Genomic DNA, 12,613 nt, shown 5'->3' on the forward strand with positions numbered 1-12,613 from the left:
TGGGCATTGGGTGCAGCACAATCGGCGCGCCCGCGCACATCACGCGCACGCGTGGATGGCGCTTTCTGGAAGATCGGCGCGTACGCGCCAGGTGCGCCCACGCGCAAGGGGTCATTCTGCTAAAAATTTTCTAAGTTAAAAGCTGCAGAATTCACAAATTTAAACCCCAATCTTCCAACGGACATAACTTCCTCATTTTAAATCGTTTTTCACCCGTTCTTCAAACGGCATGGACATCCCGGATCAAATTTCATTTCTAAACAGATTTGGTACAAAACAGAGATCCGTAGTCCAAGTTATGTCCCACCAAAGTATGCCCAAAACCATGTTTTTCATAAAACCACAAAGTGCCATTTTCAAAACAAGCCATTTCCAATTCTTTTCAAAATCAATCAAAACATGCCAATTTCATCCCTTTTCTTTGAAATCAATCAAAATATATCAAATTCAACATCAAGCCTCCTCAACTCACACATTGACACATTACCACAATATACAAAATCACTATCTCATCATTTTAGCCCACTTCACCCAAGTGGCTTAAACTCAAACATATTGACATATCATATACTATTCCTCATGCCAATTCTCAACAACATCAATTCCAATAAACCATCATTGTACATAATCAATATCATACTCACCATCAACATGGTTCAACCCACAATTCAACCATAACCAATCATCAAGCATATATCACAACATGCATATTTCTCATACATCATACCACCAAGGCATCAATAATCATCATCACATATATGACCACATCATATATCTCAATCATTCAACAACATCCACAATTTAATGCCTATCTTAGGGCCTCTAGCCTAAGTATTTCCTACCACATTACATATTAGATACGGGAAACCGAAACCATACCTTAGCCGAATTTCCCAAGCTCCACCGGAGCACTTCCAAACCACTTATCCACAAGCTCTCAAGGCCTCAACACCTCCAAGAACAGATTTTTCACCACCAAACCCTTTCCAAGCTTTTCAATATCACCAATCAAGCTCCAATATCCACACATACACAACCTAAGCCACAACCATCATACCCATACACAACATCTCAAAACCCAAACATCATAAAATCACAAAATCACACTAGGGTTGAGAATCTTACCACACCCAAGGTCCAAGGAGACAAGATTAACCTTCTCCTTCAAGAGAGTTGGGTCCTATAACATCAAAGAACCCAAAATCTCAATATTTTACCCATGAAACTCGAAATTAAGGGCTGGAATTTCGAACAGAAACACGTGGCTTACCTCAAGATTAATTGTATGGGTTTTGTAGAGCTCTCCGCGGTGAACGCGTGGCCGCAAATGGAGCGGCAATCGGAGCTCTAGATCAAAAGTTATGGTGGTTTGAAGATCAAGTGAGAGAAAGAACTTGAGAGAGTGTGTTCTTCCTCCCCTCTCTTCAATTCAGCGTGTTTGAGTGTGTTGTGAGGAGAGAGAGTGCTGAAAACTAGGGTTTTGGTTAAGTTATGTTGGGCCAAGGGCCCACTTTGGGTCCGGTTGGCCCGGTTTGGCCCGTTCGGCCCAATCTTGGTCCGAATTCTATAAAATTGGTACCAAAATTCTCGTCTCAGTCTCCTCTATCACATTTAGCCATAAAAATCACATTTTAGGCTTTCTAGAATAAATTCTCATTTATGGGTTAATTAGCCGTTAATTAACCGGGTTTTACACTTGGCCTCCCATAAAGATGACACTTCAGCTCGAAGGTTAGTCAAGACTCATTGAGTAGCACCAAAGGGAGTCTCTTCGAGTTGTTTTAGCAAAGTAGAGCAAACCCCAGTCGTCTGAATTCTGCTTTGGGCCAACATTTAAAGATTTTTTTTATTTAGACATCATCCATACTTATAAAGATATGAGGAAAGATATGTTCTAGACACAAGAACACGGCATTAAAACCTTGATCATACACACTGTCAGACTCAGAAATCTTACGTTTTTTGGAACTAAGCTAAAAAAAAGGAGGCACAGGAGGGGTAGTCTAAATTTATACCAAGCTATAAGTCAGGTTAGGCTAATATACTCTATTACATACCTAATTGACATAATCAGATAATCTGACCTGACCTGTTTCTACTCCTATATATAATGCCAACAAATTATAATTCATATGACATAATTTTTTAATATTTATTTAAAGATTTTGAATTTAAGTCACATTCTTATATATAATTTTAAAGCTAAAATAGTTTATGGGTGTGAATTATCCTATATTTATATATAATTTTGATTAAAACAATTGTTAAATCAATTATCAATATCAATGACCTTCAAAGAGAGAAGACAAAAGAGTAGTAGAAACTAGAAAGGAAAGTGTGACTGGCTGACGGCCGCAGCGGGTCAGAATCACTGTCATGCTCAGGCACCATGTGCTTAACGTCACACCCTCCATGCTACTTACTAATCATAACACTGATTTTCAATTAACATAAAAATAACAACGTCATTATCTTTCTTTTTCGTTTATATAGATTACGACATATGCTCAACTGCATTATTTACGGGCAATTGCAGCATAGATTTTCGTATAAACATTCACTCATTACATATTTTCTTTTAGATTAGTTATAATAAGTCATATAGAGTGTATTTTAAAAAAAGATTAAAATTAAAAGATAAAGATTCAAAAATAAAAATTAAGAGAAAAATTGAATTAAAATTTTTATATTATATTTAGAATAAAATATATTGAATTAAATTATATATTAATATTATATTTGTTTAAAGATAAATATAAAAATTGAGAGATAAATTTAAATTTTAAAAAATTAAATAAAAGAATTTTTTAAAAAAATATTATAAAAATTTTAGTTCTTATGTTCATACTTTCTAGAAGTATTAAAAAAATTAAAATTTTGAGTTTTGAAATTGAAATTTTAGTTTCTTTTCTAATTATCAAATATAATATTCAGTCTCCCAATTTAAACTTCGGTTACATCCCAAAAAACAAAAGCAAATTATATAGATGTCACTACTCACAGATCAGGTCTTATAGTGCTTCTCTCTCTTTTCTTCCAATCTATTTCTGGATACATGACGAGGCCAATATTATTTTAAAGGACTAAATTGAATATTAATTCGTTATTATGGTCTAAGGCCTATGAGGCTATGACTGGGCTAACGAAAATTAAACAGAATATTTTCGGCGTATTGGGCTAACCTATAATCCACTAAGTCCAGACTATTTATGAAATTCGCTGTTCTACTTTGGACTCAGGCCCCATTTTAGTAAAAAAATAAGTGATAAGCCGAAGAAGTACTGATTTAATTTTATTTTATTTTAGTTTTTCATTTCCCTGTAGAGAGAGAATTATGAAAATAAAACAAAGGAAAAAAACTAACATAAAATAGCGATAAGAGAAATGGAAAAAAGAAATCTAAGAGCAAGTCCATTGGTCCATGGTCCATGTGACCGTATTTTAGAAGGAGTAATTTTAGATTAGTATGTTTTTTGTATATCTAATATAGTTATTTAATTTAACTAATATATTATTAAATTATTTTTAAAAATATTAACACCTCAAGTCCTCAATCTTAAAAGGCATATGTTAGTCTTTTTATTATTAAATTCAAATTTTATTTATAATACAAGTAAACAAAATTAATCCAAAAAAAATTATTTTAGTCTTTCTGAAATTAATTTAGAATATTTTAGTCCTAGAATTAACTAAAAAGATTACTTTAAATAATTTTAAAATTAAATTTCTAATTTATACTATAATTAAATAAATTAATCTTAAAAAAAGTATTTTATCCCTTTAAAAATAAAAAAATAGTATTTTTATATTTTAATAAAAATTAAATATTTTTGTGAAAAAAATATATTTTAGTCTTTTTTATCAAATTAATCCAAAGAATATATTAATGACAAAGATATTTTAGTATATATTATTATATAATATTTGTTTTAAAAAAATGAATCTTTATAAAATTAATATGATCTATAAATCGTTTTTTTATTCGTTCACATTTTTGTAGTACTAATAACATTAACTAGTGAGAACATACAATATTTTTAAAAGGAGAGGGTCAGAAAATGTGGAATATTTGTTTGTTTCAGTATTTTATTAAAAAATATAATGCGATAATACAGAAATTTTGTTATTTAAAGAAAGAGTCAAATTATATTTCGAGTGTACGATTCTAATTTCTATTTTGACCATATTTTAAATATTATGATTTGTATAAGTTTCTAAATGTATTTCGGACTGTCTGTAACATAATTCGACTACATTCTGGATATGTCGAATTTTTTACGTATCATATTTTGAGATTTTGATATTCTAAATACGTCTATATACATATTTGTCTCACAATATTTGAAAGATGGTATATTATTTATTTAAGTAATTATTTTATAATTTATGTATATCGATAAATTATATAATTATTTAATTTAAATAAAAAAAATTCTCAAGTGTACCTACTTTTTTAATTCACATAGATCATATTTATTGCATATTTTCAAAAATACATGGCTCATTAATTAGTAGACTTAGATATATAATGACTTTAAGATAGTGACTCTATTAATAAATTTCTTTTGTGTTTATACGGTACAGTAGTACACATATCATCAGAACCGGCGATCTAATTAGAGACAGATACTCCATCAAACAGAAGCACACCGTGTACCTAATTTAAGTATTTCCGTAAAGGGATAAGTATTGTTTTGGTCCCTTATGTTAAGGGTCAGAATCGAAATCGTCCCTCTTCTAATTTTGGATTTAAAATCATCCTTAACGTATTTTTTTGTATTAAAATCGTCCTTTTTGTTAAAATTTTTAATTTAATTCCTAAACTACCCCTATTCCTATTTTAATAATAAAATATATTAAATTAAAAAAAACGCGTGTTTGGGGAGGGGAGGGGGAAGAAAACGCGTGGATGGGGGGGGGTATACGAAGGTGCAGGGGCAGGGGAGGGGAGGGGAAGGGAAGGGAAGGGGGAGGGGGATGGCGCCGGGGAAGGAGCAGCTCGCTGCTGCTCGCGTTGCTGCCGTCAGACCCTGTCGCCGCCGTTCGTGCTTCAGTCGCCGCCACCATCGCACCGTTTGCGTCGTGCCATCGTGAGCAGAACCACGAAGAGAGATGGATCGCGAGTGAGGGGGTCATGGGCTTGAAGCCGCTGCGTCTTCATCACCACCGCGTCCTCGCCGCGCTGCCGCCGTCGTCCTCACCACGCTACCGGGGGTGGAGAGAGAAAGAAGGGGGGAGAAACAGGGAGGTCGCCGCCGTGACCTCCTCGTCGTCGTCGGCTTCCGCTCCGCTGCTGGTCGCCGCCTCGCCGCTGCTGCTCGCCGCCTCTGAGCTTCTTGCTTCGCTGCTTCGTCTTCTACTTCTTCTGCTTCTTGATTTGTTGAATTATTGTTGGTTTTGAGTTGTTGGTTTTCTTGATTTCTGAATTTCTTGATTTATGAATTGTTTGCTGTTGATGGAAGAAGTTTGTTAATTGATGACTGAATTGTTTGCTGTTGATTTCTGAATTGTTGCTTTCTGTTTATGATTTGTTGATTTTCTATTTCTGCTTCTCTGTGTGGAGGTGGAGGTGGAGGTGGAGGTGGAGGTGGAGGTGGAGGTGGGGGAAGGGCAGACGGGGAGGGGGCGGGAGAGGGGACGGGTGGGGACGCTGGGGGGGGAAGGGGGAGGCAGTGAGGGGGAGGGTGGGGGTGGGGGTGGGGGGAAGGGGAGGGGAAAGGGGAAAGAGGAAAGCGGGGAGGGGGACGGCGGCAGCGTTGGTGGTGGTGGAGTGGCAGTGGGTGTTGATGATGATGTTGATTTTATTGATGTTTTTCTTGGTGGTGGAGGTAAAGGTGGTGGTGGATGGTGGGGGGAAGGGGAGACCGGAGGGTGGGGGAGGGGGGAAGGGGAGACCGGGGGTGGGGGTGGCGGGAAGGGGAGACGGGGAGGGAGAGACCGGGGGTGGGGTAGGGGTGGGGTGGGGGTGGATGGTGGGGGGAAAGGGGAGATCGGAGGGGTGGGGGAGGGGGGAAGGGGCGACCGTATTTTATTTTTTTTTATTTTTTAAATTTTATTAAAAAGGAAGGGTAGTTTAGGAATAAAAATTAAAAAGGACGATTTTAATACAAAAAAAACGTTAAGGACGATTCTAAATCGAAAATTAGATCGGGGACGGGTTCGATTCCGACCCTCAACGTGAAGGACCAAAACAATACTTATCCCTTCCATAAATTAATAAAAATATTTCTTTGGTTTTGGCTTTTTCGTTTTTTGAAGTTTATTTTATAGTGTGGAAAATTGGTTAAGGTCGAACTAGTCGGCGGGTTGGAGGAAGAATTCCAAGTTCCATAGATGAATTATACACAATTCAGAATAGTGATGAAAGTTTGCTTAGCTTATTGGATACTGCCACGTGTTTCGGATCCTTTAATTTTCATTTGCTTTGGGATGTATCATTTGTAGTTGGGGGTGATCCATTTTGAATTAAAAATTTATTCGATTTGAATATTAATTTTATTTGAGATAAAGTTTAAATTAGATGATTTTTTTAACAAAAATTTAATCTAATCTGATTTAATTTTAAATAATTTGAATTAGATTAAATTTATAATTTTATAAATTAAAAAATTAAATATATATAATAAATTTTAATATTAAATTTTAAATAATTAATAATAACATAATAAATTTTAACAAAATCTTAAAAAATTAACATAATATAAAAATAAAAATAAAATTATAAATTAATTAAAAAAATAATATTTTAAATATAAAATATTTATTCAATAATAATATTATAATATATTGTAGCTATTTGAATTGTACGAGTGTTTTTCTTTTTTTTTAATAATTTTATTTTTTTATTTTTGTATGATTAGGAATGAAAATGCTATTTATCCAATAATGATTTAACCTTTAAATATTTTTTAAATTAGTTATTAGTTAACATTATTTTAAGTTTTATTGTTTAACTTAGTTAAACTTTTGGTAAAAAAATTTGAATATACATCGTTACTCTATTTTATTATATTAACTTTTTTAATCAACTAATTAATTATGTTTTCTAGGAACCCTTATCAATTTTGTTTAATTTAAATTACTATTATAACTATTTCAGTGAGAGAACTTCAAAAAACAGAAAAAGTTGTTTTTTATTTTAAAATAATTTAAATAATTAACCTGCACTGTTTATCAAAATTTTCAACTCTCTTTCGCATGTAAACTTGAAATTAACTGAGTCATAAAAGAGTAAATTAATAAAAAACCAAACAAAAGTAATTAAACAAAACTTAATGATTTGTGGTGCAAATAAATAATTACTACAGATCAAGGTTAAAGACCGGGGGAATAGCTTTCTTGTTCATCATCATCATTGAGCAGCAAACGAGGATGTTGGCGGAAGAGCTGCAACGAAGACCGTCGAAGATGCTGCTGCAGCGGCGACAAAGACCGGATCAGAGGCAGCGACGTTTAAGCTGCAATGAGTGACCGAGTGAAGGCGACGAAGACTTTGATAGCAAGAGGGATAAGTTTTCTTAAAAAGAAGAACAAATTATTTTCTAACTTCATTTTATTTCAATAAATCTAGTTTTATTATATGTATTTTTTAAGATGTGACTTTAATTTCAAATGTGTATGTTCATAATTTATTTTGTGTAATAATTATATTGTTTTAGATGTATTATAAAGATTTGATGTAGTAATTTGAATGTGCTTACCACAAATTTACAATAACAAATAATAAAATTAATTTATCAATTAAATAATATCACATATTCTCTTTTGTATTTAAGTATATTTTAGATTCATATGCTTGTGTTTGAGCATTATTTTTTTTCTTTTTCTCGTATGATTATTTTTGTGGTATTTTTTTTTATTTTATATATGTTTATAACACATCTAAAATAATAAGATAATACATAAAATATTTTTAGTACACATTAAAAATTTATTTAAATTTGTGTTTATATTTTTCTTAAAATAAATAATTTTTAACACATTCAATATTTATAACACATCTAAAATTACAAAATTGCATACTAAATAATTTCTTAATATATCCGAAACTCATCATCTAAAAATAATTGTGTTTATTACTCTTATTAATTAGAACAAAAAAATTATATATGCCAATCTTAAAACCGAAAAAGATTAATTTTAATAGTATTATTTTTGTTTTAATTTTGTTAGACTTTAATTTTGGTTTATTATCTTTACTTATATTAGATTTAAATTTAAATATTCTAATTTTAAGGAGATATAATTTTAAATTTTAAATACATGAGAGATGATTTAAAAAATAATTATTATAATAGATAATAACTAATTAAATGATGAATTATGATGGATACCTAATTATATGAAATAAAGGTAGGGGGTTAGACTTGTTGTAGGTTTTATGTTGAAGTTATATTAAGATGAGAAAATAATAGAACTAACAAAATTTATTATTTTTTATTAGTAATTAATTAATAATACTTAAAAAAATAAATTAAAAATATATTATTAAATTACAAGAATAAAAAATTAAATTAATAATTAAAAATAATAACAAGAATAATAAATTTTATTGATTTTAATTTTTTATTAAAGTTTTCAATAAATAGTTATTTTGACATTTAAAGGATTTTAATTTTAACAAAATAAACCTTTATATTTATTTTAGATAAAATAAACTTTAAATATCTGTTCTATTTAACTCATTACTTTAAATAATTAGACAATTTTATCAAACGAAACAAATATTTGAAAATTTATTTTATTAAAAATAAATATAAAACTCATTTTGCCAAAATGTCTATTTATTCTAAAGTTTCACATTTCGCGAGTGAAAAGCACGTATATGCGATTGATCTTCGGTCATTTGCAAATTACACTTAATTAGTATAAAATTAAAAATAAATCATTAAAATACTGACAATTTATTAAATCATTGATAAAAATATTTAAAATTTATTAATAATAAAAATATTTTACAAATAGACAAAAATAATAAAAATACTATTTTTTAAAAGTCACAAATATTTTTTTATTTATCAAATTACTTGTGTATTTGATTTGAAATTTTGCAAAAAGTATATATTCGACTAATCATTTAAAAATATATATAAAATTTGAAATAAAATTCAATCTTTATTTTTTTATTTTTTTGTTATTGACAAAAAAATATTTATTTAATATAAAATTATTCAATTTTAAGAATAAAAATATATTATTTAAAAAAAACACTAAAAATAGAATCCACAAGTAATGATTTTAGATACCGAATATGCTTTGCCACATGTATGGAATTACAGTTGGGAGTTCATAAATGGTTCTTTTGGAGACATCAATGGTGACGGCAACTAAACAAGTGTAACAATATATGAGACAATAGAAAATGTTCACATTGTGTGTTCTCATTCCTAACTAATTAATAAATTTTTATTTTTTTATTTTTAATATTGGATTAACAATGGTATTTTTTAAAAATGTGATCTAATGTGGTATTTTTCTAAAATGTGGGATGATTTAATGTACGGAGTATAAATCGGACCGTCTGATTTTTAAGAAGTACAGAAATCGGACCGTCTGATTTTTAGGTACACAAATCGAACCGTCCGATTTCTATATTCGAACCGTCCGATTTCTATATTCGGACCGTCCGATTTGTGTTGAAAAAATTAAAAAAATTTGGAGTCCGTGTGCTCCAAATTTTTTTTTTAATTTTTTCAACACAAATCGGTGGGTCCGATTTGTGTACTCCAACTTTTTAAAATTTTTTCAACACAAATCGGTGGGTCTGATTTGTGTACTCCCATAGTTTTGAAAAACACAAAAAATCACCATGTTAAAGTATAACACCCATTTTACTACCATATCAAAATTTTTTAGCCTAAATTTTTAGATGATTAATCTAACAATATACAGTAGCAGGCGTCTCAACTAGTGTTAATAGAGATGGTTAAATATAAAATAGAATAAAGTATTTTAATTTTAATGTTTTAAATATTCTATTTTAATTTTAAAAATTTTAAATTTATCCTTAAATTTAACTTGAATAATTAGCGAAAATTTTTTATATTAATAATTATTAATAGATCAACTTTATCCAATACTAAAATCAAACGTTATATTATACTAATTATTCATATTAAATTTAATTATGGAGCAATATTAAACTTAACTAAAATTTTTTAAACTAAAATAAAATATTTAAAATACTAAAAAATAAACTAAAATTTAATCCGAATATTAAAAACTAAAATATTACTTTACGGGGTAAATTAAAGTAAATCGTGATAATATAAAAGTGTATTGTACATTTTTTAGGTGGAAAATAATGCTAATTAAAGAAGCATTGAAAGCGACTTGGATGAACCAAATAAAAGTGACAGGGCAACACCTCTTCTCATCACACTATTTCTAGAAATGACAAGTGAGTACATTACAATTTAAACGAAACTTGGGATTTCCATTGGGTTTTATAAGGAAATGTAGTTGCACGCATATTTCATTCTTTTTCATGATGAAGATTTAAATTCTCATGAAACATTGGATGATGAGTAGGTAGATGACCCTACCTATCAAATTCACATATGAAATTAAATTATTTGACAATAAAATGCTTCAGATAGAAAATAAAATTTTAAATATTTTTTATGACAAAATCATAATAAAAAATTATATTCATTTTTAATGTTGATATCCTCATTTTTAAAAAATATATTAAGGACTTATTTGGTTGAATTTTTAAGAAAAAGATTTTTCTTGATTTATTTTTTTTAGAAGATTTTATATAAAAATAAAAGTAATTTTATGTTTGAATATCTCATGTAAAAAGATCATTTATCTATTAATTATATTTAGATATAACAATATAAAAAGTACTATTTTATTTATTTATTACATGAAAAACATCTTTTTTTTTTTTAAATTACAACTTTTCAAAAAAAATATTTTTTTAATTTTTTAGTACTTTTACTTTTACTAATAAAAATTTGTCAAACACACTAAAAATATATAAAAAAAACTTTTTTCATTTAAAACAAATTTTTTTTTATCAAAATAATAACCCCACTGAATATAAATAATTTTGTCCCTTAATTACTATGTTGTTTCAAAATTTATCTCTCACAAAACAATCATTGTACATATTTCACCGACGTTCATATTTTCTATTTTCCCACATACATACAGAAGTGGATTAAAAATGGGGAAATCATTAATGCTTGATTTAGTCCCATGATCAACATCGCCTTTAATATTCAATGGATTTATTATGGCGATAATAATATTAATTAAATAAAGTGATACCTTATAGTTTCTTATATTAGATCCAACCGTAAAAAATAGTGAAAATAAAATCACACTGTATTATTTTCATTGCTTGATATACCTATCAAATTTTCAGATTAGAGGATATTAAAGAAACTTAGAAACATATATAGAGGAGAAACTAATAATAATAGAATAGAAGAAGTGAACATTCATTATCTTCTTTAATATATACATATCCACTACAACTCCATCAGTGTATATATATAACAAGAAGAAATTAAACCTAACAATAAAAAAAAAAAAAACTAATCCAAATATGTTTAAGCTAATTAAGTAGGCAAAATCATAAGAAAATCAACTAATCCAGTAAAAATTGGAAAACATGCATGTGGTGAAGGTGGAGAGAAGGGATTTAATTATACGGTTTGGTTGAATGAATCATGCATAAGATTTGAGAATGGCACCACAAAAGGTGCACATAATAGCCTTCCAAGATTTGCAGTAAAAGGGAACATAACAAAACCTGGTTTGTGTGATGATATCAACCACGCTAGCACCCCGGCCGCACCGTGAGCACGACCCTGCCACCGGCTTGCTCCGCCGCACTTTCCTCCTCTGATCCACCAGAAAACAAAAGCACACCATTTATTACTACTCTGAACCAACCACCTGGGTAACAAGATTATTGTGATGATGATGATTCCCTTTGCTTAACTCCCAAAGATATTCTTTTACTTTTATTTGTCTTGTGGTTAGAGGTCCCCCAAAATGCCATTGTCTACTCTTCCTCAATTTATAGTGGGGGCATGCATTGCTTCACCCCAATTTCATATGGAATCAAATTCGTACATGTATACTCATACAACAATACAAACGTACAAAATATTTATATACTTACTTTATTGTCAAAACTCTATATATATATATACCGAAGTCAACACTTTTCTGTCAATAATTAAATATAAAAGTATTTAAAACTAAAAACAATAAAAGTATTAGAATTTTTAAGTAAAAAAAATAAAACAAACTAAAATTAATTTAGAATATAAAATTTAAATTTTAAAAATTATAATTTAATCTTTAAAATTTAAGATAATTAATAATAAAAAATATTATTTATATATTAAAATTAATTATTAAAATTTGTTATTAATATATTTATGTATAAATATATATTATTTAATTATTTTAATATATATTTATATTTTAATATATATTTTATACTAATAATTAATTTTATTAGTATATATTTGGTATAGTTGCTCATAAATCATAATAATAGTAGGTGACGGATAAGCGCAATAGTGACTAGTGGCTATTCGCTAATGGTAGATAGATGAAATTAATAATATTTAGAAGAAAAAAAAGAAAT

The 12,613-nt window shown here is 29.1% G+C and overlaps 2 protein-coding genes across 2 annotated transcripts; one reads left to right on the forward strand and one right to left on the reverse strand.

Annotated features, from left to right (window-relative positions):
• The first annotated feature begins 5,455 nt into the window (after window positions 1–5,455).
• On the forward strand, window positions 5,456–7,466 carry LOC130945978 (uncharacterized). The gene is made up of 3 exons (XM_057874662.1): window positions 5,456–5,464; window positions 5,564–6,023; window positions 7,363–7,466. Exons 1-3 carry the CDS (start codon window positions 5,456–5,458, stop codon window positions 7,464–7,466), a joined length of 573 nt encoding a protein of 190 aa, XP_057730645.1.
• A 4,021-nt stretch (window positions 7,467–11,487) lies between these two features.
• LOC130945197 (uncharacterized) lies at window positions 11,488–12,082 on the reverse strand. Its single transcript, XM_057873915.1, has one exon. It carries the CDS (start codon window positions 11,884–11,886, stop codon window positions 11,680–11,682), a length of 207 nt encoding a protein of 68 aa, XP_057729898.1. The 5' UTR covers window positions 11,887–12,082; the 3' UTR covers window positions 11,488–11,679.
• Between the last annotated feature and the right edge of the window lie 531 nt (window positions 12,083–12,613).

The sequence above is a fragment of the Arachis stenosperma genome, chromosome 8 (assembly GCF_014773155.1).
Source record: "Arachis stenosperma cultivar V10309 chromosome 8, arast.V10309.gnm1.PFL2, whole genome shotgun sequence".
Taxonomy (NCBI): Eukaryota; Viridiplantae; Streptophyta; class Magnoliopsida; order Fabales; family Fabaceae; genus Arachis; species Arachis stenosperma.

What these genes read in the sequence shown, in the direction of transcription:
- LOC130945978 (XM_057874662.1), top strand. An exon ending in GGAGGGGGGAAGGGGCGACC is followed by an intron (nt 6,024 to 7,362) that starts GTATTTTATTTT and finishes ATCATTGAGCAG; the next exon opens with CAAACGAGGATGTTGGCGGA.
- LOC130945197 (XM_057873915.1), bottom strand. Translation starts at nt 11,886, where the DNA reads ATGGTGTGCTTTTGTTTTCTGGTGGATCAGAGGAGGAAAGTGCGGCGG.